At 36.8% G+C, this 27,728-nt stretch overlaps 1 protein-coding gene across 1 annotated transcript in view; it reads left to right on the top strand.

Annotated features, from left to right (window-relative positions):
* The window catches only part of ipo11 (importin 11), a 132,495-nt gene extending 113,690 nt beyond the window's left edge, over positions 1-18,805 (top strand). The window contains exon 30 of the mRNA XM_063490574.1: positions 16,797-18,805. Within this exon, the coding sequence (XP_063346644.1) occupies positions 16,797-16,961 (165 nt within the window). The 3' untranslated portion in view covers positions 16,962-18,805. The remainder of the gene's footprint in view (positions 1-16,796) is intronic.
* The last annotated feature ends 8,923 nt before the right edge of the window (positions 18,806-27,728 follow it).

Raw genomic sequence — 27,728 nt, forward strand, 5'->3', positions numbered from 1 at the left:
AATTAGTCTGATTCAAATAATGAGGATAATTGATCTTTGCTCTGACAATTCACTTGTAAAATCGATCATTATGTATCTTAATTACCAGTGAAAAGCTTATTCATTCTGCATATGGCTCATTACAGTGCTAACAAATCTCTATGATTTTGATTGTTTGGTAGGAGAACAATACAGTGTAATTCACACTATTGCACTTTTCTCACCAATCACCATGTTAATGCTATGCTATGTAAAGAACTCTGGCTGTTTATTTATTTTTTCTTCTTTTATTTTTATATACAATTGTAATTCTTATTTTTATTATTTTAATTGATGATTTTACTGCTCTAAATCTTTTATTTTCCTAATTTGCCATTCTGCCTTCTTTGCCTCATTCACTTGTAGCTTTCCGTAGAAATTGATACTTTTTTATATGCACTATGCTGCCAGTGGAAGCCGGTCACTAATGTTTATTGATAATATGACTGATACAAGTAGGGTGAATTATGAAGTGTACAGGTCTATATTCGCTGCTCAGACTGAGCCAAGTACAGCAAAACTGATAGAGCAGCACTTCACAATGCAAATAATGACCCAAAACAAGTTTAAAAGGCAAAGAAATTGAATGTTTGTCAGTGGCTAAGTCAGCCATCTGATCTCAACCCAGTAGAGCATGCCTTTCAGTTCCTGAAGACTGAAATGAATGCAAAAAACCCCACAAACAACCAGCAACTGAAGGCGGCTGCACTAAAGGTCTAACAGAGTATCTGAAGTGAGGAAACGCACTATTTGGTGATGTGAACGGGTACTAGTCTTTGACTGTAGAAGATTTTCTTAGAAGTATTAAAAAGTCCTACTTTTAATCCTTTTAAAAAGCTTTAAAGAAAGGGAACCAATATATAAATTATCTTTTTTGAAAAAATAATGATTTAGCCGTTTGGTTCCAATAATGCTTATTCACTGACGACTATCTTGCAAGTGTCATCTTGTGTATTTTAGCAAATTTTGCAATTTTAACACAATGACATTAATTAAATGCAAAGGCCCTCAGTATAATGTGACAGATTCTATGTTTTGCCCTCTGTTAGCTAAAGCACAGCACTTATGGATCTAGTATACTGTATACACAGTATGATTTGTGAATAGAGTAGCTGTTTGAGTGTTTTACAAATTACTTAGAGATTGTTAAGCTATGGAGTGAACACTGAATAAAGTGCATGGGGGATTTACTGCTTATGAATGAAATGTACTGCTTATGCTGCTAACAAAATCATGCTGCCATTATGTGTGAAGCTGGAATTGAGGAATAGACTGTCCATTATAATGTAATACTTTCTGTCACAAGCTACAATTTTAAGATGGGTAATGGCACAACAGATGCTGTTAAAAGGGCACAATCTAAGTATGAAGTGTCTGGTACAGTGTAGCACGTTCTCCTTAGATAGTTTGCAGGTATCTTAAACAATTAGCTCGATTTTGAAGATTATTTGTCACAACAAAGGCTTTATTAGAAATACTAGTGTGCTTTTTTTTTAAAACTTTGAATTGAGCTCTAGTGGGATTTTAAAAAAAGTGATGTTTAACCTCCCAAGACCCGAAGTCTTTCATGGCATGCATTTTGAATTTCTCTTTGCTATTTGGGCTCATTGGGACCTTATGAATGTAAAAACAAAGAACGTGATTTTTTTGTTTTAACCTTATTTTTGTTTCTGAGAAAAATCAGATCCACATATGAGGATATTCGCTTTAGATTTCGATAGAACAGTGGCAGTGTAATTCCCTCGTAAGTGGATATCAGGCCCTTGAAGAGCAAAATTTACTATTTTGGTCTAGATAACCCAAAATGTGATGTCCACATATGTGGACCCAGGTCCTAGGAGATTAAACCCCACAATCCAAAAATTATATTACTAACAATTAAAATAGTTTTCTTTTTCTTGAGAGAAGTGGATTTTTAAAATGACTCTCCACTGTAGCAATCATTGAGCAAAATGTAATGCACAGTGTCCTTTCAAAGTGTGCTGCATTGTATTTTAGAGGTCAAAGCAACATCCTAAGCCTTATTGTTTTTTTTAAGCATTTCCCCTTTAAATTCTCATGAAAAAAGCACTCACATTTGTCAAATGATGTTTCTCAGTCTGCTTTAGGCCATGAGATTTGGGAGTATTTGGGAAAGCCCTTGAGACAAACATACAACTCAGAGTCAAGTTTTATTTTTTAACTATGTAACAACTACATGTTCTTTAAACATTACCAGGCCTGCTATAGACTTGGCATCTCTGTTACTTCTTACTAAACAGCTCTGCCAAAACTAAATCATAGGGAATTTCTGTTTGAACCCACAAGTAATGTTTAATGAAGTTAAATTGTTAAATTGCAGTTTAAATATCGCTGACCCATGATATCCTCTTACAAAAATGAATAGCATAATAATAAGAAAGATCAATAGTAATTAAACTATCTCTTTGGTATTGTCATGATAAGAAAATCAATGTAATGTCACCACTGGACCATTAATAGCTAGTGTTTATGTAAATATACACACTAGGTATTAAGTTGGCAGTACCATCAAATTACCAATATTACAACCAAATATTAATTTGGTAATAACAGAAGACATATGTGATATTACACTTAAATTTGCAGACTAATACAGAACATGAAGCAAAACACACTGATAAAGAAAAACTGTTTTTTTTAAGGCAACACGATTAAAAAAAAAAAAAAAAACACCAAATACCTCCTTGGCAGCAGTAGTAACAATAATACAAATATTTGTTGTTTTCCTGAATCTGGCATGCATGTGAAAAGCCTACAACCACTTAAGAGAAAAGGTTCCTTGTAAATACTACTGTAAATGCTGTATAAATAATCATTCTGTACAATACGATAATTTCAATTCTACAACTGTTTATAACTTGCATAGTTCATATTTCTGTATAGTTTTCATATTTATATCCTGTTCATAGCTTGTACACCTCTACAGCCTGTACATACTTATAGTTATAGCATATTTATAACATACCTTCATACCGTGTACATTGTAACATACCCATAATAGACCCATATTTTGTACCCTCATACTTATAACAGACCCATTTCTGTAATATATTTATATATCTATATTATTGCTAATATATATTTTGTAATATATCTATATAATGGCTAAAGCACTTCTGGATGGATGCAAACTGCATTTCGTTGCCTTGTACTTGTGACATGTGCAATGACAATAAAGTTGAATTCTATTCTATTCTAAATACTCAACTTTGGTCTGGGTGCTTTGTTTTTCTGTGCACTTCCTCAATTAATGACATTTTACAAAGTTTTAAACAGAAAAAGTTGCTGACTGCATCTTTCCCCTCTTAGTGCCATCTTACAAATGCAGAAGTTGGTCTTTTAGTGCATACCAGATGGCACACCAGATTTCAGACAGGATGTCTCATATCACTGTTTGACCAAGCTTGTCACTCAAAGCCCTGGTTCAAAGATTCCTCTAATTCATGGCCTTCTGCTTAGAGCACTAAAAAGAAATGTTTTTCTGATCCTGCTAGTAGGGCTGAGCCATATCATACCGTTCGTGGTAATACCAGTATAATGTTAGGCAATGATAAGAGAAGAAATATCGCGATAGAATATGGGTAAGACACGCATGCGTAGTGCCTTTGTTTTCATACGCACATGGCAGAAAAAGCATGGCGGCGACGGAGAATGAGAAAGGCGAAAGCGGATCGTTGAATGAAACAGATGAACCAGAATTGGTTTGTAAAAATGCTGCAACTTCAGTGGTGTGGAACTGGTTTGGCTTTCAAAGCACAATTTTTGGTAGAGCATGCTAGCGGGCCGTTGTTATTACTGTGTCTTTTGGAGTCGCTCTTAAAAATCCTTTGTTTTTCTGAAAAATCACACAATAATGATTTAAATGTTGAGTCTCATCTACATATATATATGCCTGCCTACACATTTTATAGTATGCACCTGTATGACAGAATGCTGAGGAATTCTTACATTAAGCCCTTTAGTACAGTACTAATTACGATATTGCCATTTGTGCTGCCTCACTAGGTGAGGAAATTACTGCAATCAAGGAATAATCTGCTCTCGAAGTCAAGAGGCCATGCCCTAATGAAAAGTAGAGAGAGATGTGTACATTTGTGTATGTGGTGTTTTTATCTTTCTGTTTTTATTTTTTCTTTACAGTGATTACTCTACGCATCTCTCAACTCTGTTCTGTCTGATGTTGTTTGGTTTCTTTTATGTTCTTTATTGTAGTAGTTTTCTAATTTGTCAGTGCAATGTATACGTCCTGGTACTGGAGACATAGCTATTAGTAATGAATGCTTTTTTTTAAACTGAGCTCATTGACATATAGCTTTGAGCACAAGTTTAATGTATTAGTGATGTAAAGTCACAGTTTCCCCCTGAGAGGCTTACAGATAAACAATGAGATATGCATGTCATGTCTTTCTTATAAGATTTAATGATGCACTATAAACATGACTATTAGTAAGCCTAAGGGCATAATGATAATCAACATCCAAGGCCTTAGGAATTGATGCCCTATACATCATATCACCGTATTCCTAAACAGAGAGACAGCTTCAGCTGTTTTTGGTTGTTGTTTTTTTTTCCTCTTGCAAACGATAGGAAAGTTTCATTTCTGTCTTAATTTCTTAACTAGATTGCCTGTGTGATGTTTGAATGTACATACAGCCATCATAATATTGAAACTCTGTTTTTTCCAATCATGCCACCAAAACAGCTTTGCCTTTTAAGGCATGGATACAGAATTTCTAGCTGTGTTGTCTGGTGGCTGGCACAAGAACTTTGGCAGTGAAGTCTTAGGGACTTGTTTTAGGGGCTGGAGTCTTCATGGATTGGTGGCGCTCCAGTGCATGCTGTGCAGTGGATACTCGCCTTGCTTGGGATCTCTTGGGAGGCCGAGTTATAATGCCTTAGGCTCTTTGTTTTGTTCCTCCAGCCCCTTCTTGGCTAGCTTTTGCAATGTGGCAGGGCATCGTGTCTTGCTGTGGTCATCTGCTGCTGTCAGGCGGTGGGTGTTCAGCAGTGGTGAGGTGAGTGGTCAAATTATGGTTATTTTCCAACACCATACCCTCACTCTATAAGGTACAGTATAAAGTTCACAAAGGTCAAATGCAGTTTGTGAAACTACATGGGTACACAATCGTGCTTCCAGCTGGATTTTATAGTATGCACACCAGCATTCTTTTCTGTTCATGCATGATCTAGTACATACTTGGAGAGGGCTGCTGAAGTTTATAAAGAAAAAGAATAAATTCTTTATTTTGTTGTCGCTAACTGTGTTGTCTGTTTTAAAATGTAGGCAATTAGCTGCTTACAGTGAGAGCTCAGTTTTTATACTTCTTTTTAAAAGTGTAACTAATAATATCCATTACTCAAACCTCGGGTTTAATTTTCCATAATAATCTCCTACATTAAATTATGTAGATGTGTTAGATATTGTATAGTTTGTAGTCTTTGTTTATTAGTGAATGCTAGATATATATATTGAAACACTTGTAATGAAATAGTCATTTGTAAAACTAATACAGCCTTAAATACTTTTGTCTATTTTTACTTAGTAATTAGAAAAAGTAGGTGAAAACGAGTTAACTTGTTTTAGAAATGGGTTCTCTGCCATTACAGCTGCTGTTGTGGATTGCCACAACCTTCACAGCCATCCTGCAGACATGTACAGCAACTTTGATAACTGCTGCTATTTATTTAGGCTCTTTCTTTCCCTTCAGTCTTGGCAAACTAACTTAAATAATTTCTTCCTTTAAATTGTCAACATGTCTAAAAGTACCACATCGGTACAAGGATGTTCAAAGAAGTCTTATCATTAATTAACGCTAAAATGTTAAATATGATTGATGTATCTCTATCAGCTGGATAGGTACCACAAGCTTTTAAGGTGGCTGTAATTAAACCACTGCTTAAAAAGCTGTTACTTGATCCAGCTGTCTTTGCTCATTATAGACCAATCTTCAGGCGTCCTCCTATTTCAAAAATTTTTGAAACGGCTAATTGATCATTTGCAGAGGAACAGTCTATTTTAGAAGTTTCAGTCAGGTTTTAGCATTTCACTGAAACAGCACTAGTGAAGATTACCAATGACCTTATGGCCTCTGACAGTGGACACATCTCTATGCTTGTCATGTTAGACCCCAGCGCAGCATCTAATATCTTTTCTCTGTCCCCTAACCCCCATCCGGTCACAGCAGATGGCAGTCCCTCCTTGAACCTGGTTGTGCCGGAGGTTTCTTCCTGTTAAAAAGGGAGTTTCTCCTTCCCACTATTACAAAGTGCTTGCTCATAGGGGTCATCTGATTCTTGGGTTTTTTCTCCAAAATACTGTAGAGTTCTTACCTTAGTCCCTAAAGTCCCTAGATGCGACTCAGGCTCAATATATGGAATTATATACATAAACCTGAAAGGAACTGCACTGTGTGTGATGAATGCCTGTATCATTTAGAACACCTATATTCATTGAAATTACATTCATATTTTTTATATTAATAAGTTATGCATTGATCCTGAGGGGTTCTTTAGATTAGGTCTGCCAGGCTCCCTGATTAAGATACAATAAGTCTGTAGAGAACCCTTTTTAAATGATCAGAAGCAGTAGTCAAGCAATGAGTGTTAAAATCCCCCAAGTCTCAGATTTCAGCCATACATGTCTTCAGTCATGTTTCTGACATTAGGTATTACACGTCATTGCAAATGCTTACTGGATGACTAAATGTAAAGTGCTTAATGGCTCTGATGCTTTTCCATAAAGGCTGCTGTCTGTAGTTGTCTATAGTTTGTGACCTTTGGAGAGCATTATAGCATTGGCCATACATGATCTTTTTTCTTTTTTTCTTTTTTTTTTTTGTAAGTAATGCAGATTCTTTATCTGAGGTTTTCATTAGCTTAGCAATACTGTATGCTAAAGTAGTAGAAAGCAATGCGGTCTCAAAGGTTTTTTTTGGGCAATGCATGACTGAATATGCCTTATTAGCATAAATTCATCTGTATTTTTGAGCGAGACGTAAACAAGCAACTGGTCAGGAAATTTCTCCTATTTACTAGTCCGAAGACTTGTTGGATGTGATAGAATGGAATCTATTTGTATTGTCTGGAGTTTTCAGAGTTAACTGTTTGTGGGGTTTTGAGCAGTTACATTTGTCTGAACACCACCACAGTAGATGTAAAATACTAATGGGAGGGCACTATGTAATTTATTTTAAAAAAAGTTGGTCTAAATCTTAAACAGTTAATCCCCTTAAAGCTGAAAATTTGCACTTCAAACACTTCTTGATTATTTGATTTAAACTCTTCTGTGGTGGTACACAGAGGCAAAATTACAAAAAATCAATCTTTGTCATTGTTAAGTGGTGGGAGACAGAGTCTGCAGGTAACACAAAAACACCCAACTGACTAAAAGCGAGGTACTGATCACTTCTAAACGGAGCTGTGGGAGACCAGTGGTGCAAGTCCAGTCAGTATCGTTTAATACAAGTCAAGACAAAATGTCATTGGTGCAATGAAAGGGACAGTCTGCTCAGCTGCAAGGTTGGTGAGATCAGGATGTCTATCATTGCTATAGCCATTATTATACTGACTGAGTTGACTTTATATCACCAAGCAATATCTTTTTTTTCTCACACTTAAATTTCTTACTGATGTAAATAAGACCAAGCCTGATCATTAGATTTGGACACTCTATTTATGATTATTTTTGTTCACATACTTGGATAGACAAAATTCTCAAAAATTATGTAAAGCTATTTCTTTATTTTTAATTAGTTATTTTTTTTTTAACTTTTTTCTTCAGTATCATCTACTGGGCCATTTGTTCCTGTCCTGGATTTATTTAGGGCTTTTGGGATTTCCTGCACATGTTTGTGTTTTATATGACTGAAAGATTGTACTTGAGTTTTTCACAGGAAGAATAAGTGTGCTACTGCAAACACAAGGACTGGCTGCTCCGATGCTAAGAGGCTCCCCTCCAGCCACTGTATGTTTATGCTTTAAGAGCATAAAAAGCCTGTGGTGGGCTTTAAAATGTTGGAATTGAATTGCTCTCGAGCTGAATGTGAATAACGACACATATGAGTTTGTGTTAGTCATCGTCAAGATGAAATTATGCTTTAAAAATTCACATCAAATTGGAATGTCTGTGGAAAGAAGATTTTAGTGCTCCATCTTTTACATTTAAAATGTGGAATTAACATGTCCATGTTTACATGTTCTATGTATGTTTATTTGTCCCCGCCCAATAGCTTAAGATTTATGCTTGCGTGTATAAGTATGTAGGTGTCCTTTAATCAGGACAGTGTATGTGGGGACAACAGTCAATAGCTGATATCTGCAGCAGTTGGAGTAGAGGTAATAGGATTAGTGTCAGACTCGGATATTCAGCAGGCCCATTCCCACCAAGCCAGCGTAGCTCTGCCAACAAAACATGCACACATATAGACTCCCTCTCTTGCATAATATCCATTAACCACACTCTTATATATGCTTCCATAATTACTGGCATAGGAGCAATTCTTTGCTATCCTTATTCTTTGATGTTCATAATCAGTCTTAAGTTCAATCTGATGTGGCGCCTCGCATTAGGGCAATGCCCCATTATCCTGCACTTTTACTGTAAAAAAAAAAAATCCCATTAAAAGAGCAAATTCAACAATTAATTTTTACATGATTTTGTCTTTCCGTGCTTATAAGCATCATACTTTCTAAGTGGGATTTACTCAAACCACAATGCCTATGATTATTGTATTGAAGGACCATCATTCATGGCAGCATTTTTTCATTTTTTTATCAGCAGTAAAGGTTTTTGACACATCATGATTATGCTACACTTTATAGAATGATTTTAATCTCAAGTTTGGTCTTTTAATGTAAACTGGATCATTTTTTTTTTTACTGTCTATTCAGATTAATGGCGTTTTCCCTGAGCTCACCCACTGGTTTTAAGTAACTATAGCATGAAAAATATCTTTTGCAGCACATAAGAAAATATGCCTGTGATAAATTGGGGACTTTTTTGTATATAGATTCGATCATATACAAGTATGCAGATATTTTTCACAGATATTAAAATGTATGGCTTAAAACCTTTAAGCTGCCAAGTTGTGAATAATTTACTACAAGTGGTTGGCATTGTTTGCACCGTATGCCTAATACAACACATATTGTTTGGCACAGACAAGCCCAGTGCTAGATCTGTTCATCCAGAGACACTGATGAACGGGAAAAAAAGAGACATGCATACAAAAGTATTTCGCATGTAACATATGTGATGTTTCAGTTTAATTCAATTTAATTTATATAGTGCCAAATTTAAAACAACAGTTGCCCCAAGGCACTTTAAATTGTAAGATAACGATGTTACAATAATACAAAAAAAAACCCAGAGAAAACCCCAATAATCATATGACACCCTTTGAGCAAGCTTTCTTTGGCAATTGGTGGGAATGTAAACTCTCTTTTAATAACAACAAACCTCCAGCAGAACCAGGCTCAGGAAGTGGAGCCCATCTGCTGTGACCAGTTCAGGTGAGGGAACGAAGACAGGATAAAGAAGCGCTACTGAAGAGAGCCAGAGATTAATATCAACTAATGATTATAAGAAAAGTTGCGCATGAACACACAGTGAGTTAAAAACGTATGTCTTGTGACATAAAGTACTGTATATAAGCAGGAAAGTACTAAATCATTTGATTTCTGCTGCAACATTTGAATGGTAGTGTCAGAATTTGGAGTAAACTGTACTTGTAAAAGCATGGATCTATCCTTACTTGTGTTAATGTTTCAGGCTGGTGCTGGTAGTTTAATGGTGTGGGGAATATTTTGTTTGCACACTTTTGGGCCAGTTTAGTGTCTCATAAATTCCTTTATTGACCATAATGTAGCCATCTTCTCAAAGTGGTTTCTTGAACACAGTGAGTTCACCATACTGAAACGGACAACAAAGTTGCCAGATCTCAATCCAGCAGAGCATCTTTGGCATGTGGTGGAATGGGAGATTCTCATCATCAGTGTCCAACCAACAAATCTGCAACAAGCATATAATGCCATCATGTCAGAATCGTTGCGGAGAAGCATCTTATTGAATCAATGCCACCAAAGGTTAGGGTGGTCCAATGTGTCAGATATGGAAAGCCCTTTTCCCAGTAAAAACCACTCTGTTCCAACTAAAGAACAGCTGCATACAATAACATTAAGTAGCCCTCTGTTCTGTTTAGGTAAGCCACTTTACACCTAGAAGTGGGGTGACATGATCAAATAATTTCATGTTCCAAACTCTCTCAGGTGTGCTGAGGCTATATTCTTCTCCAGCCTGTTGGCACAGATTAGCTTATTTCCCAGACAAAGGTGTATGAATAACTTCCAAGCAAATATTGAGTAGAGGCTAAATCATATGTTATTGGCATGGATTTGTGAAACTGTGCCGCCTTGAAACAGTTGTTCGTGTGACAACACTGGTTGCAGAAAAAAGATGCAAGCAAAAAGGTGTTTGGCAACCTCTCTAAGTAATGTCAGAACAGATGGACCAAGTGTAGGATTTTTATTGGGTATTTTGCATGAGGTAAAAGCGGACTGCCGTGGGTGCTTAGGATCATTATTATTATCATTATCGTCATAATTACAGTTTTTTCCTTCAGAGCATATCTCGCCTACTTCTCCATTCTGTCTCCTTCTTTTTTTTCCTCTATATCTTCTCACTAGACATCTACCAAACCTTTTCCACTTCCTTCACATCTCATTTGTCTCTTCTATTCATCCTGCCTCTCATTTATCTTCTTCTGTGTCTGTGGCATGGCGACCATTGCTTCTTTATCAGTGAGCTGCAGCAGGAAGCATGTCACTCTCCCTCTGTCCTTTTCTCTCATCATTATTCCTTTTCTTTTCCCCTCAAATTTCACTGGTTTCATATTTCATTCCTGCTTTTTATGTTGTGGGGGGTTTTTTTGTTGTTGTTTTTGGCTTGTGCACAAGGTTACCTAATATTAATACAGATGTATATTTTTTTTCTTTCAGTTCATCCTTTCAGTCAGTTTTACTCGTAGTTGTTTTTACTATACTTATTATTTTGGCAAACCATGTTTACTTTTTTGGTTATTGCACTTGCACTTCTTACTCTATCATTTTTTCTTGCCTTTATCTTTATCCCACTTATCCAGAGCCCCCAATTACTTTGCTGTTTCATCTTCTTCACAGTACAAACTCCAAAATTGAAACCTTGCCTCAAATGACCTGAACCAATCATATTTCACATAGTTCACTCCCATCAAGCAACTGAACAAATGACGTAAATGAGAAATGCTTCCAGTTTACAAAATCACCTTCATTATGCAGTATTTGTGTCCTGATGGGATTGTTTTTGTCTTCCCTTCTGTTTATTAACAGAATGGCTGAAATTGCCATGCTAAGGTTTATACACCAGATTTGGACTACCTGCCAAGAGAAAAATAATGAAATAATAAATAGAGAAATAATGTTGCTTATGAAAAATGCATTTAATCCTCAATGTTTGGGGAAGCACATTAATGTAATCACTTTACATTTGTCTAACATATTACTGCTCCTAAATTCAGCACTCAAAATGCAAATGTTAATCAAATATGTGTCACTTGCAGTACATGAGTTAAATGATCTCTATATTGAAAGTCATGCATGTTTTGTTTTGTTTCTTTTTGTTTCTTGCTTTTTAAGCAAGATGGTGTAAAAATCACCTAACTTTGATTAACACAGAAAGCTGTATAGAAATGGCAAAGTATCTACAAGTCAGGAAGTGCAAAGATCTCTATATGTCATTAGGAAGCTGCTTTGTGCTGATGTGTGTGAAAATGTTAGTTTTAAAGGTAGATTTATCAATCTAAGTGTGTGACAGTGCACCTCTCAGAGTAGTGCAAAAGTCTAAAACGTGTCCAAAGGGAGTAGTGTAATGGATTACTCACTTTGAACCAAATAAATAATGTATTATTTTTGCTTTTAAGTGTTATGCATAATACATTATAACCCAAACACTGATAATGCATGACAGAAAATTTACATGCAGAAAAAATAAGAGAATATAAGTTTACTTTTTTTAAATGTACATGATGGTATATGTTTAAGAGACTCAGTATCTGCTATAAGCCTTATACGACACGTTTTTAATCACTGGTACACATGTTCTATAATATTTTTATATTCAGTGACATCAAAAATAATTTCACTCAAAAATTCTGGTCTTGTATAAGCGCGATGCCATTAAAACCTGAGTTGACAATAGCTTCTCTTAAACAGCATGATGCTTTGAGTCAAATTTGACCACTTGAGAGCAGCTTACATGTCTAATTAGAGATTCTAAAGGCGACGAGCTGGCGAGGCTGCAGATGATGTGTCATAAATTAGCTGATGAAATTAACATTTGCCCGCAGTGTAATCCACTAAGCCCGGTGCTGTCAGCATCGCCTTACACAATACAGTTCTTAGTTTACACTTCAATACATCATGCAGGCCCACAGTTCATTACATCACACAGAAGTCGGTATATGTGCTCACACACTCGCGCTCTTGCGGAGTATTTGTGTGTTTGCAGTTAGACATGAGGCACCACGGGATGTGAGATAAAAGCTGGAAAAGTACAGGTTATTGCATCATTAACTCCAGTTAGCATTTGTCTGCCTGACTTAGTTTCCTTTCATATCCTCTGCTACAGTACAAATGTGTTTTTCGACTGAATAGTCTGTTGTAGTAAACTGTAAGAGGAGTGGACATAGGAGAACAGGTCTGAGAGATCAGGAAGTTGAGGATTTAAAAAAAGAAAAAGGCTTACTATTGTGAAGTCTGTGAGACTATCATCTCTGTGCAATATGTCCTTGTTAATCCCAGTCCCGAAACCAGTATTGGCAATCATTGTACTAATACCATTTATCTTTGTGTGAGCCTGTCATTCAGAGAGCTTTAAGGATCTTGGTCCCTGGTACACATGATGTTGTGTGAATTAAGTGTGTTTAAAGTCCCTCATAGGCCAATTTTAAATAACACTGATGTTTTTTATAGAAATAACTGAGAACTGTTTGCTTTGGAAAAGGACAACAGTAGTCTCGGGATTACTTTAGAGATGAGGGCTTTTACAGCCCCTGTCATTTCAGCTGTCTCTCTTCAACTCTCTCATGTTTCCCACTCATCTCTTTTCTCTGTCCTGAACAATGAGGTAGAGCTGTGATTGCCCACTCTTGCATCCCACGTCATCTTGTTTTTATCACTCACTGCCTTTATGGGGTTCTCTGAACCACATTACTTAGCCAGTTCCTGGTACTTAATTCCCATGCATGACGATTCTTTTCCCTCTTTTGTCACATTTGTCTCCTCGTTCCCTTATCACATTTCATTCCTTTGTACCCATCACATCTACACCTTTTATTGCCTCATGCCACCGTTATTTTTTTTTCCTTCTCTTGTCTTCTCATCTCTGCCCTTGTTTTTCCCCCTGTGTTGACAATGGATCATGCATACTGTTTATATTGATAGTGGCAACATTGTAAACTGCTTTTGATCAGTGTTGCTATGTGCACAGTCTCAACAAAGTATGTCCTAAATACAGTCCATTGCTCTATCTCAGAACTTTGTTTTTTGGGGTACAGAAACATTTACTTTATTAGGTACACCTCACTATTACCAGGTTGGCCCCCCATTTTCCTTAAGAATGGCTTTGTTTCGTTTGTGGGACATATTCAAAAAGGTGCTATTCCTGCACATCCACAATTTGATTTGCTGTTTCACCAAAGCCCAAATGTGCTTTATTGGATGGGAGACGTGGTGATTGTGATGAACTCATTGTGAAACCAGCTTAAGAGGAGTTTTGTCAGAGGATGTGTTATCCTGCTTGAAGCAACCATCAGAAGATGGATACACTGCGGTCATAAAGAGATGATGATCGCAGCATAATAGAGGTTAGTTGTGGCATTTTAACAATGTTCACTTGGTTGAAAGGGAGCGTTCCAGGAAAATACCCCACCCCCCACCTCACTATTCCACCACCAGCAACAGCCTGAACTGCTGATACCAGGCAAGAAGGACCCATGAGTTCATGTTGTTTACGCCAAATTTCTGTTACAACAGAAAATGAGTGTTTTTCTGCCCATATAACTTATGTTACTTTCTCTTTGTGCTGGAAGTGGGAAAGGGGTTTCTCGGTATCTCTCTTTTTCCATTCATCAGAGGCATCATCTGTTCTCCAATTTTGGTGAGCCTTTGCAAATTTTATCCTCAGTTTCCTGTTCTTCTCTGACAGGAATAGGAGTGTCACCTTGTGTAGTCTCCTGTTGCTGTAGCTGATCTGCTTCAAGGGTCAATGTGTTGTAGGTTCAAAGTTGTTCTTCTGCACACCTTGGTTATATCGAGTGGTTATTATAAATCTAGTAGATCAGCAATTTCCAAAATACTCAGACCAGCTCGTTTGGCACCAACAACCATACAAAGTCACTTAAGTTAACTTTCTTACACATTCTGATGCTTGGTTTGAACTTCAACCATACAATCAAGACCATATCTACATAAATCCATAAGGTTGCTGCCATGTGATTGGGTGATTATATACTTGGGCTCATGAGCAGTTGAACAGGGTAAACTAATGAAGTACCTTGGCGAGTGTACATTCTGTTTATTTTCTTAGTTCTATTCACTTATCAATTTCTCTTTAATCTTTATTAATAATAATAATTTAATAATAATTATAATATTAATTAATAATTAATAATTTACACTACTTCACGCCAACCTTCATCCATACCCTATCATATGCAAAGACTTGAATTGTTTTTCTGGCATTTTTCTAAAAAGCTCATTTAGTATATATGAAGTGTGCAGTCCTGATAAGGGGCTACATTGCTGCTGAAATATTGTAATCTCTACATACAGACTTAATTGCTTTTATTCCTGTTTAACCCAAACTAATCTGATATTTACTGAGACATATGAAGAATTGCATTAATAATGTTTTCCCTAGTTTGATCATAGTAGATGCTTAAGAGGACCATAGTGATTAAAAATGTATTCAAGTGCCATGATATGTGGCTTCAGACGCACACCCCCATACACACAAAAAAGGCCTTAAAGATGTTGTGGTATACAGAGAGAAGGTAATTATGCAGCTTAGATGAAAGCTTTTCCATTAAGCCACTCTACAACATCCACTCTTTACTAGTTTGATAGCATTGTAATGACAAAGACCAAATTAGTATGACAAGTATTGTTTCCAGTGATTGGCTAGAGACTAAGATTTGCCACTGCAATATTGTGCTTCTCTAAGGACCCAGAGTTGTTTTTCAGTTGTGGGCTGATGTGGTTAAGAGTGAACACGCTCGCCAAAATGTCAAGTTTGTGCTAGGTGATAAAGGAGATCACAAGGAGAGTTTTTTGAAATTCAAGATACTCACCTGCTTTGAAGCAACAATGATAATTAATTAATCTGTGGGGAAATCATAGCAAAAAAAAAGAGCCAGAATACGTGGAAATGTTACAAACAGTGATATAGTAAGGTACCCATACTGATTAAAAACATATAGGGGTGACTAAAATTGTCTTTATACATTTTATAAGACGCACACAAAAAGAAATCTTCAAAACTTGACTGCATGCGTGGAAGTTTTGTTTGTGCAGTGGTGTTAACAGAACTTGTATACCTCTCTAATTTATTTGCAGGCCGAGTCCCGGCTTTCAGGCTTTTGCCATCTGTTGTGTTTGCCTCTGCTTCACTTCACAGAAAATAAATGACAGTGTGCAGGTTTACAGAAATGTGTTAGCTGTAGTCCACCATTCAAGTCTTCTGTGCTTGTTTTTTTTTTTTTTTACACTGTTGTCAATTATTATTTTTCCAGCACTTTCTTCGGTATAAGATGAATGACAGTGACTGTGAATACTGAATTATTTTTCCTTGTGTACGTTTTCTGTTAGTTGTATATGTCAGAGACGCCACACGTAAAAGGTTTCTGTTTTATTTTCCTCCTTTTTTGTAAAAAATTCATTTTAAAACAGTGCATTTTCAGTGAAAGTCCTTTACACACCTACTTACACACATTGCCACACATAGCAGGCATTAATAAAATTAAGAGTAATTAGTGGATTTGCCTTTTTTGTCAGGCAGCTCATTTTATGGATTATGTTGATATTCTTTCTTTAAGTGAATCAAGATTACACTCTCTTTTCTAATTAAGATACGCTTTCCTTATTCTCTAGGTGGAGTACCTCTCTGTGGTCATGAATTTTTGTGTTTCATCCTGTTTTGTTCCTGTCACATACTTTGTATATATTGCTCGGTATCTCTCCACTATTTATAGTGTGCAATACCAATAATCCTGCGTCGTAAAAAGGAAATGTGTAGTTGTCCTTCAGAGTGCTAAGTATTCATATAAACCATTAAAAATTCTGAAAACCAGAGTAAAAGCTTCTATACCGAGACAGTAACCAAAAATAATGGCCTGGTGTAGGGCGGCATCTCTTCCAAAAGTTATTAGATCATGAAAATGAAATCGAGTCTGAGAGGAAAAAATCAAAAATCCAGATCTGAGTTTGTACCAGAACATTAATCCTCTCTGCATCGGTTTATTTAGTTTCAGTTTCAAAATTGGATATTTACTTACTGTATCTTGAACATCCTCTGAAATTAATGTATGGGAACTGTTACCTACATTACAGCCATGAGCAGCTGATTTGCTGGTGTTTTTGTTTTCTCCCAAAGTGCTGCCTAACAGACCCTTTCTCAGGTGGGATCACTAATTTTTCCACTCTCCATTTTCTTTGTCCTCCTGCAGTTGGCCCTGGAGGATCCGGTGCACAGCGTTTCTCTCCAGCAGTTTGTCTATGAAAAGCTGAAGGCGCAGCAGGCCCTGATGGGGGACCAGGGCTTTGGAGTCCTGATGGAAACTGTGGACACGGAGCTCGTCAGGCAGCTCCAGGAGTTCCTCCAAGGCCTCTAAATCACATCTAAAGTCTTCACTACCTTACAGAAACGTCCTTGCCTAATGCTACCCTCTGACCCCATTTTTGAAAATGTACTGGAAAGGCTAACAGTCTGCCTGACATGTGGACTCCTAATTCAAACCTCCCCAACCTCTGCCCATGCTATGCCTTATCTATATTCAAAACCTAGCCTTGTCAACTGTCCTCAGCTAACACCCCATGCCCCCACCCCCCTCCCTTCTCTATTATCTTATTTCTTGTCCTTCCCTTTTTATAAAGACTGGGTTTATGTGGGTCAGAGTATCTTCACGTTTTTAAAACACCTACATGACAACATCAACGCACTAGAGCTTCCACTCAATACTTATATTTTTTCCTCACTTTTTTGGTTTTGCTGTGAAATAGGTGGAAAATTGAAAAAGTTGTATTAATGTTGCAAAGGTTGGGGAGTATGGGGGTGGGGGAAGAATCATCTGCAGTGCCAGAACAGGAGCCTCAGACTATTTTCTATGGAAAACATACAGATTGTAGCAGAAAAGGGGATAAACCAAACCTGAAGGACCTGAAGCAGTGTTTACAGAATCTATTCTTAAAAGAGAAAAAAATGAAATGTAATTTTGTATGTATGTAAAGTATGGATGATATTCTGCCTGACATTATTTGTAGTTTGTTTTTACGTCATGTTAATTTCTCTACAGCTATTTTTTTTAATAATAATTTTGTCATAACCTGAGGTCAAATTGAAGTAACTACTGAGAGAACTAAAGTGGGGTTTTTTTTGGTTTTCTTTGTATGGTGGCTTAGAGTTTTGTTTTTTGGTTTTTGATTGCAGAATGGGGGCTTTTTAAATGGTTGATTTGTAAAAGTGCTGAACCATGTTTATATATACATACCGCTGCTAATTGATGGTGTGTTAGAGCACTTTAATAACCAAAACGGTCACATCTTTTTCATTCTTTTCACGTCAGTATACTTAAACACAATGGTAGAAGACCTCAGAGTAGTGTGACAGGATTGTGCATACTAGGCTGAAGTTGCATTAGGGGCATTGAGAGCCTTATCTTGATTTGTTGCCACATCTTCATTTTGACTTAATCCAAATGTGACATGCTGTTAGGTATCGTCATCACTTTAATTTGGAAGAATTTAATTCTGGCCTGTGCGGCTGTTATCAAGTGGCTTTCAGAGCCATTGAAAAGAATCACAATGCATCACTGGTAGAAAAGAAGTTAGCTGTCCTGCAGTCTTTTTATTTTTGTTTCTGAATTGGCCTGTAATTGGCGTGATAGTTTGATATATTTGATTTGAGAGGAGTCATTTTTTTTTGTGTTCTATCTTAAAATGCTTAATAAATAGGAACGAACCTATTTGATAAAGAAAAGTAATAAATTACTGAATATTGGCACTTAAGTAGTTGCATTTTTACACACACACAGTAGGAAACATTGTCTAAAACTATGTTGCAATTTTAGACTCATTTACATAAGTTTTTTTATGGTTTAACAAGTTTTTGTTTTCTTTTTTCATCGTGGTGCGCGTTAACCTTCTTGGGAAAGCGATGGCCCTGACATTAGCTCCTTTGACACTGTGATAAGAGTTGAGTAGCAGTCAGAATTACAGCCTTATGCTTTCAGCCTTACCTGCCCATGAAACACAAGACCTTTTTACTATTATGTTGACTACTTAACTAGTTCAACAGTACAAGATTTCTTCACTTGTTAACTCTTGATGGAAATTATTAAGTTTGTTTTCAAAACGACATAGTAGAGGAAGTTCTGGGGCTATAACTCTTGGTTATGTTTTCATGGGGAAAAATACTTATATTCCAAAGCCTTCAATAAAATGCAGTAATCAGCCAGAATAGTTGTCTTTGTATTCCCATTGCTTATTTTGTGTAACTGAAAACAGTAGTCCCTATTGAGTTTTTGATGTGCTGTTTTTTTTGTTTTGTTTTTTTGCGGTCTGATTTTATTGAGTGCATTTTTCTAGCAGATCAGACATAATTGTCCTGCAGATAATACAATGGACTTGGAAGTTGTCCTTAATGCTGGAACATCAAGGACTGAGCCACTGATTGCAGTGGAAAGGAGCACGAGTGGGAGAGCCTCAGGACACTGAAATATGATGGTAAGCATAAGGTTTAGATGTATCCTCTCTTGAGAGTACAGCATGCCTGATGTGCAAACTCAAGTCAGTTTGGTAGACGCTCTTTTTTTTCTTTTTCTTTTTTTAAAGGAAGCTGTCAGTTAGAAAAATGGGGCAATAACTACTGAGAAAGTACAAGGAAATGAACTGGCAATTAGTGGGAAATAGAACTAGATCCTACAGCCATGCTTGTGGCTCTTTGGTTTAAGCAATAGAAAAGATTCAATTCAGTTCAGTTTTATTTATATAGCGCCAAATCACAACAACAGTCCCCTCAAGGCACTTTATATTGTAAGGTAGACCCTACAATAATACATACAAAGAAAAACCCAACAATTATATGACCCCCTATGAGCAAGCACTTCTGCGACAGTGGGAAGGAAAAACTCCCTTTTAACAGGAAGAAACCTCTGGCAGAAGCAGGCTAGGGAGGGGCAGCCGCGACCGGTTGGGGTGATGCCAATCAATGTTCCCTCTAAGCTGCGCAATTGCGCACTGCTGGCATGGTCTCTGCGCACAGAAAATCTGTGTTGCACAAAAAAAATCTAACCTGATTTGAAATTAAAATTAATACTTTAACAATTCTGTTTTGCAGTGTTAGTCAGTAAGTGACTGGCTGCTCCTGTATGGGATTAGAACGATTTCACCTTATCCCATAGTCCAGCCAATGATGCGATTTACATTAATCAACGTCGTTGACAGGCTATGACAGCGTACTTATGTGCCGACACCGGTGTTTTAGCGAGCAAAGCGGCGTGGCTGATGTGGAGTGAAGCCACATTAATGAAACGTGTACAACCATTGGAGAGGTGAGCAGGACAGACGGAACAATTACGGAAAAAGTGTGGACTTTATACCAGTTTTTAAATTGTTTTGATAGGCCACGTAAAACCAGAGTTATGATTAAAAATATATGCAATGTTTGGTTTTCTTCCTGAATACTATCGTTGTTTATACTTACTGCGGGAAGAAACGGTAAAACGGCGTTTTATAAGGAAAAAGGCTCGAAAGCACTCTCCGCCTGTGAGCAAAAACAAACTCCTCCCACCTTTCCTATTCGTCCAAAAAAGTACCATGTCGACCAATCAAAAATCATATGGCAACATGACATCTAGTTGTTACGAAACTGGGGGAAGTTTTAGGAGTGATGGCGGTGCTTTGAGATGTGAGTGATTTGAGACGTTTAGCGCAAATCTTGTGTAGTTAGTGTGTAGTGTAGTCAATAGTTTTGTTGTGTGTGTCAGAACAATGAGACGACTGCTGAATGTTACAGGTGTTACAGGAGTGATACATCTGCTGTTGTCAGGCCTGCAGGTATCAGGCTGCTGTCCTACTTTATCTAATAGTGGACAGAAATTATTTTTTGGAGTGGCACAAATAATTTGTGTGGCATCAGATTTGATGCAGAACAGCTGATTGTTCTGTAAATAGTTTGAAATGTTTATTTAAAAATGCCTTGGCTGCATTAAAAAAAAATAGCTGCAAAAAAACTTTGTTGTTTGCCAAACTGAGATACTTTTTTAAAGAAGTAACTATATAATTAATTGCCCAGCATTGATCATTATATACTGTATTTTGCAGACAGAGAGCTACAGACTCTCTCCCAGACCACAGACTCATAATGCAAGTCAGAGCTTTTTTTAAAAAGAAAGAAAGTTGTGTTTTCAAAATTGGAGTTCAAGTTATTTTTACTTCCAATAGTGTTAACATACTACACAGGTCATGAACAAGATTTTTTTTTTTACATTTTCATTGTAAGTGGGCTAAAGCAGTTAATTAAAAGTAGTCTAACATAAATGTAAATGCTGTAATTTGATTATCTTAATAAACCATGTAACTTGGATGGATTCAATGCTGGCGTGACCACATTGCACACGTCTGATGTCGCTCACAGTGGTCCAAGGGATCGCTCAGGGAGTTTGTGTGTTCGCTCAGACACGTGAAAAATTAGAGGGAACATTGATGCCAATGCACAGAATAAATATGACTTTATGATAGTTTTATGAGAGAGTTCAAGTGATGACCGAGATTATTACAATTCATTCTGGGGAATAAATTGAATTAATTTTTGTACAAAATGGTTTCACCCTCACCAAAGTTATTAGAAAGTCATCCACGATATGCTTTTTGATTGGTGTGCACACTGTATGGATCTGTGTGAGACAAAACTGTAATACTTAAAAAAAACAAACGCCAGGTTGAAAATCTCAGGTAACTGGTAAAATTAGCTGACTAAATTCCCATGAGCTTTCAAAAGTGGTGACCCCAACGATGGTTTTGAAGCATTTGTTTACACTTTTTTTTTTACTTTTCAACATACTATTTTGAACGTACTATTACTATTTCTGTTTGCGGACATTATCAGAATTATTGCAGCAACAGAAAACAAAACATACAAATTACGAGGGGCAATATTATTAGCCCCCTGAAAAACGTGCTTTTTTTTATTGACCTATAGCACAAACTGCTGCTGTGGAATGCTACACTTTAACTTTGAAATGCTTAAAGCTTGTAAAATCAACCAAAAACTGAGGGTTATCTTCCAATTTGACACAGTATTAAAAGTGTTTGAGCTGTCACTTGAAAAAGCATCAAAAACAAAAGAACAACTTCAGAAAAGTTGGGGGGAAATTGTTGATGCTCACAAAACAGGAGATGGATATACAAAGAACTGGAGTGACAAGTATAATCAGGAATTCAATATTATTCAGCCATAACAATGAGCCTGGCAGGTAGGAAGTGAAAGATTCTGAAAGATTGTAATGAAAAGAGGTGTGAAGTGTGTCTAAAGACTCCAAAACAACTTCCGAGACACTAGTAAATGACTTAGCCTAGTTGGGAATTGAAGTCTCTAAGAAGACAATTACTAGAATCCTGCACACATTGACATGTTCAAGCCAAACTGTTGTATGCACAACCTGGAGAACGATTACAGTGCATCTGGAAAATATTCCCAGCACTTCACCTTTTCCATATTTTGTCATGTTACAGCCTTATTCCATAATGGATTAAATTCATTTTTCACCTCAAATTCTACACGCAGTACCCCATAATAACAAAGTGAACAAAGTTTGGTTGAAATTTTTGAAATGTATTTAAAAAATAAAGACAAAAATATGTTGACAAACCTTGGCCCCAGTGTGAGGTCCACAGCGCTCTGGAACAAGTTATCATCAAGTTATCTTTTCCCCACAGCTCGATGCTGCCACCACTACTATTCTTCACTGTAGGGATGGTATTGGCAGGTGATTAAGTGGCGTCTGGTTACCTCCAGACATTACGCGTGACATTAAGGTCAAAGACTTTCTTTGTTTTTATCCGACATGAGAATTCTGCCTGAATGGTGGATTGCTGGGAAATGGGTGTTCTTCTGGAAGGTTCTCTTCTCTCCACTGAGCAATGCTGGAGCTCTGTCATCGACGGGTTCTTGGTCATCTCCCTGGCTATGGCGCTTCTACTCAGATTGCTCAGAGTGGCAGGTGGTCAGCTCCTGGAAGAGTCCTGACGTTTCCAAACTTCTTTTCATTTATATATGGAGGCCACTCTTTGGGACCTTCAGAATGCTGCAGAAATGTTTCTGTACACTTCCCCAGATCTTTGCCTCGATACAATCCTGTCTCAGAGGTCTACAGACAATTCCTTGGATGTCATGGCTAGGTTTGTGCCCCGACATGCAATGTCAAATATGAGACCTCATATAGACAGACATGTGCCTTTCCCAATCATGTCCAGTGAACTACATGTATCACATCTGACTGATCATCAGTAGAAGCAGGACGTCAAAAAAAACTAGGATGTTTGAAAAAGTGGTGTTAAAAAGCTCTATTTAATAGCACTTTGGAAATACTTGTACCATTAATTCTGTTTTCATCTGTATATGCCAAGAAATTTTAACATTTTTATATGCCCACTTTGTACTCTTCTATCTATATATAGGGTTTAAATTATTTGAGAATCATTGTACTCTATTTTCAGTTGCATTTAAAACAGCACTACAGCTTTTTGCTTTTTTTTTTTAATATGTGTTTTTTAATGCTAAAAGGCAGCAGTGGCAGGAATTGGCCCATTTGTCTTAATTGGTAGAGAATAAATGTACTTCTGGCTACTGGTCACTTGAGTGGCTTATAGAGTGCAGAAGGGGTGATTAAGGATTCTGCACCCATCTTCACTTCCCACCCTGCCTTTCTTCCTTGCCAGCACTATTAATCCAAGGGACTCGGCCATTCATCTTTCTTCTCCCACTCTCTTTCATCCTATTGCTACCAGTGTAGTTCTGTAGAGACAGATAAGAACCACAGGTAGACTATCCGCAAAGCGTTTTGTTAATTATCCTGTGGTATGCATGACAGGAGAGCAGGGAGGATTAGCTCTAATCAATAATTTGCATTCTTCATTGGATTAGCTTCCCACTTCAAAGATTATCATTACACAGCAGCATGTTCACTCTAAAACTTTGGTAATTGCTAATTTTCTCATTTAAGTCTTCTAATTTATGTACATTTATCATTTCATTACCCGGGATCATTTAAATATTCATTTTTTCTGAATGAGGAAAAAGAGGTAAAATATCAAAAAGCAAAATAAATTTAGAAGCCCTGTTTAATCGGTGCAGTGACGTTTTCTGCTTCACTTTATGGAGTTATTTTCACTGTTTTGGTACCTTGTTTTTAAAATTTCTCTTCAAAGACAAAAAATACAGTGTAGACTGTTTTAATAATTGCATTGCACATTTGTAGCAATTAACTTACAAAAAATGCTGTTGGAGGCTTTTTCAAAGATAGCAAGCAAAGTTTAAATATCTTTAATGTTTTTTTGTTTTTATTTTACCTTTTTTTTTCCTTGCTCCAAGTTGGTTCTGGAAATGATATCCAATCTCATTAATCATAGTAAATATGAAGCCACAGCCAGCAAACATTTACCTGATCTTAATGACTGAAGGGGCAGGCCTGGCACAGTCCTAAGGCTACAATTTTTACACTTTGATTGTATTAGCTGAAAAAAAAATGAAATATAATAACTATTTGATACATTTTTCTCAAACTGCTGAAATGCATTGCAGAACCTTTAAATCATGTTTATTTCTTTACACATACCTGTTTTTGTCTATAACTTGGATATTCGTGACAAGTCTGCTCACACACTCGACATCCCTCAAAGCCATGTTCCACTTTAGGGCCTAAAACTCTAAAGATGGATGCACTGACCACAGGGTACCCATATTCTGATTGCTGATTCCAGCAGAATAACATGCCAGCTCACAAAGCTCAGATCATCTCAAACTGGTATTATGAAAGTTCACTCAAATGGCCTCCACAGTCATCAGATCTCAATCCATTAGAACCCCTTAGAGATGTGGTGGAACAAGAGATTCATCTGTGCAAGGCTGTCATCACTGTGGACCAAAATCTCTGAAGAATAGCACTTTGTTGAATGTGGCCATGAAAAGTTAATGGTAGTCCTATCTGTCAATATCACACTTTTATAGTTTATAGTTTTATAGTTTAGAACTCTAATAGAACACCTGTGGGATTTAGTGGACGGTGACTATATATATGTGCAAAATATATTTGCTTAAAGCATACTTTAAATATGTCCTTCCTTTGCCATGCTTCAACAGCTACCTGATTGTGTCATTTTGATTGTGTGCGGGTTATGTAGAAGAAAAGTATCAGTGACAGCATGTGGGTGAGCGCCCATTTGTCTATGCATTGATTCTGATTAGAAGTGGCGGTTCTTGTCTGCCAGTGGAAGCCTGTAATTAAAACCTGAAGTTCTTGGCATGTGCGATCATTATGTGGCCATACTGCATGTCTTTCAAGTAGGTGTATGTGCACTCCTCGTATTGATGACTCAGTGTCCTCGTGTGCTCCTGTGTGCGCATCTGTGTGTGTTCAAAATATCGCTTCTGTTACAGGAATATGAAAAGTTTGCTGATTGAAGTGTCACTTTGGTCCACTGATTAATGAGATTTATAGGCAAGTGTGACAGTTGTATAGAACCTACCAATCAACCAACCAACCAGTCAGTGCTCCCTATTCAGAGAGCACTGACATGAGATCGATTACCTCATGCTACGTAGAAATAGCGCCAGGTGGGGGGAGTGTGTGTAAAGTGGACATGACTCTAATGTCACATTAGTCACAGCAATGCCATGTTGCATCCTGACCAAATTATTATTTTGGTAAATTAATAATTAATTTATTAGTTAATGGACAAAAATCATTTTGGATAACAGAGTGACTATCTTTGAAGTGATGGTTGAACTGAAGAATGAATTTAATAATACCACTTTAGATTTTTAAAGCAAAACAGAATAATTAATGAAGGCCTACTTCGATGCAATTAAAGCTCCACAGTTTGAAGTATTTTTGTATTTTTATAATCGTTGATTTATATTTTTGTCGTATCAAGTCATTTTAATTACCTATTTGGGAATTTTATTTTGCTCATATTAATTTTGTTTATTTTATTGTTTATAAAACTTTATTTCTAGTTTAGTTTTTATCACTATTGATTTGTTTTTTAACTTTCACTACTCTGTGAATTTACCCAGTTGAAGTCGACAAGATATAAACAAATCTTCAATAAGCTGTATGGATGATTTCAAACGCCTAGACGCTATAAAGCTAGCAGAAAAGATAGTATTCATTGAGTGAATGTAATCAGAATCATCACCTTAACTATAAGTTGATGTCCTCACCTGTAATGTGACCAGACATTCACCACAATTACTATAGGTTGCTCTGCTCCAGTCCAAAAATGTGCATCACTGTAAAAAGTTCATTTAAAAAAAAGAAGAAGCTATAATTCAGCAGCATGTTATGTATAGATCCAATATCTAATTTAAAAACTTATAACTTAACTTTAAAAAAAAATCTCTCTTCTTCCTCTCCTGTCTTCTGTCTTGCATCTTTCTTTACCTCTCAGTTTCACACAACAACATGTATTTTCTCTCACTGGCAAATTCAGCAGTTGTCTGCTAGCAATACATTAGCTAGCAGACACCTTTTGTGACAAACTGCCCAGAGGTAGTTTTTGTGTTTGGTGATATTTGTAGAGCTGTTTGAAAAGTTGCATTTCATGCTCAGTCTTCTTCTGGAGCACTAGCTAAATGTTACCAGAGCTTTATTTACATCTGCGCCATGAACGGATCACAGCAAAGACAAGGAGAACTAAATGTTCTGAAGTGTAAGCAGCTGTGGGATGTACTTATTTTCTATAACTCATATCTCCATACTGTCCAAGAAAGGGACACCAGATTGCAGAGCATGAAAAAAATGAACTAATTTGACAGTAATATGCGTTAACCTGCCTATCAGTTGTAATTACTCAATAATTAAAGGCTCCAAAAATGCTGTTGTGGATAATTAAAGCTCCCTTCATCCCCTGATCTGGGGCGTGATTTAAGAGGTTCAAAATATGTATTCCTATACAAACATAACGCTTCACGAAGGCAACTCACTCAGTTATGTAGATATCCCAGTTTTAACAAACATATGCACCAAAGCCTCATCATCCTTGTGTGTAAGGACAAACCTGACCAAACTGACAGAGATGAACTCTTAACATATTTTCTTTACTCAGTACTTTCAGCTTATTTTTCCTCCTAAAGCCGTGTATGTGTTTTATTTCGTTTAACACAATGTTTTTGTCTTTGTTTTTCATTTACGCCAACTGAAATCTTGCAGGATTGTGCCACTATTTGACACTTGTGCAAACGAGTACATGCCTTCTTAGATCATCATTACAAGTAAAAATAGGCTTTCACAACCTGCTACTCATCAGCAGTATGGCAGCATAATGCAAATAAATATTTAATGAGAGCTGAAACTACAAGACAAAATGTCACAGGAATTCTGTCAAAGACCAGAGACGGGAACGCAGGAAATGGAGATGTTCTACTTCACGCCTCAGAGTATCACAGTACATTTTACGCTGCAGGCTGTAAGAAGTGAAGCCAACGTGAAACCCACAGGTGGGGACTCCAGTAATAATGCAGTCTTGTTTTCATCTTTTGCCTCCCTCTTGCTCATATAGAATAGAGTAGTAGTTGTACTGCAGTCATATTACTGCCACACTTTCTCTCTCTTATCAACACATTGTCAGTTATCTCAGGATATGACTCAAGACTTTTTGCCTTTGGCTGGTTATCAACCCTCAGTACCTTATGAGAGTAAAATATTTCTTTAGCAAGTGCCAGAAACAACTCGTATATTAAAGCAGTTTTTGTTTTTTGCTCATCGTATATTTTGTAATCTAAATTAGGAAATGTTATTGTATACTAGTCTTTATTCAGGTGAATTTATTTGGAAAATCTGCATCTGGGCTGCTATTGGTTTATTTATTATTCAATTATTATTCATTCAATTTAGAATCCTGTGGCCTGAAATGGATTTAGATCCATTATGTTAAGGTTTTCTTTCCACTGAAGATAAGTGATATATGGAACTGACCACTGTATCGATCATCTGTAAAGCCAGGGGGTTGTTGTGACCTGTACAGTATTAGTAGGCTATTTTCTTTCTAATTGAGTCGCTTAATTTATGTGTTGTTGTTTTGATCTTCTTTTCTCCTGACTTAGGTATTGACAAACTAATCCGTCTCCGCAAGCCATCATGGCATCGGCTGACATTAAAGGT

Source organism: Pelmatolapia mariae, linkage group LG12 (genome assembly GCF_036321145.2).
Source record: "Pelmatolapia mariae isolate MD_Pm_ZW linkage group LG12, Pm_UMD_F_2, whole genome shotgun sequence".
In the NCBI taxonomy this organism is placed as follows: domain Eukaryota; kingdom Metazoa; phylum Chordata; class Actinopteri; order Cichliformes; family Cichlidae; genus Pelmatolapia; species Pelmatolapia mariae.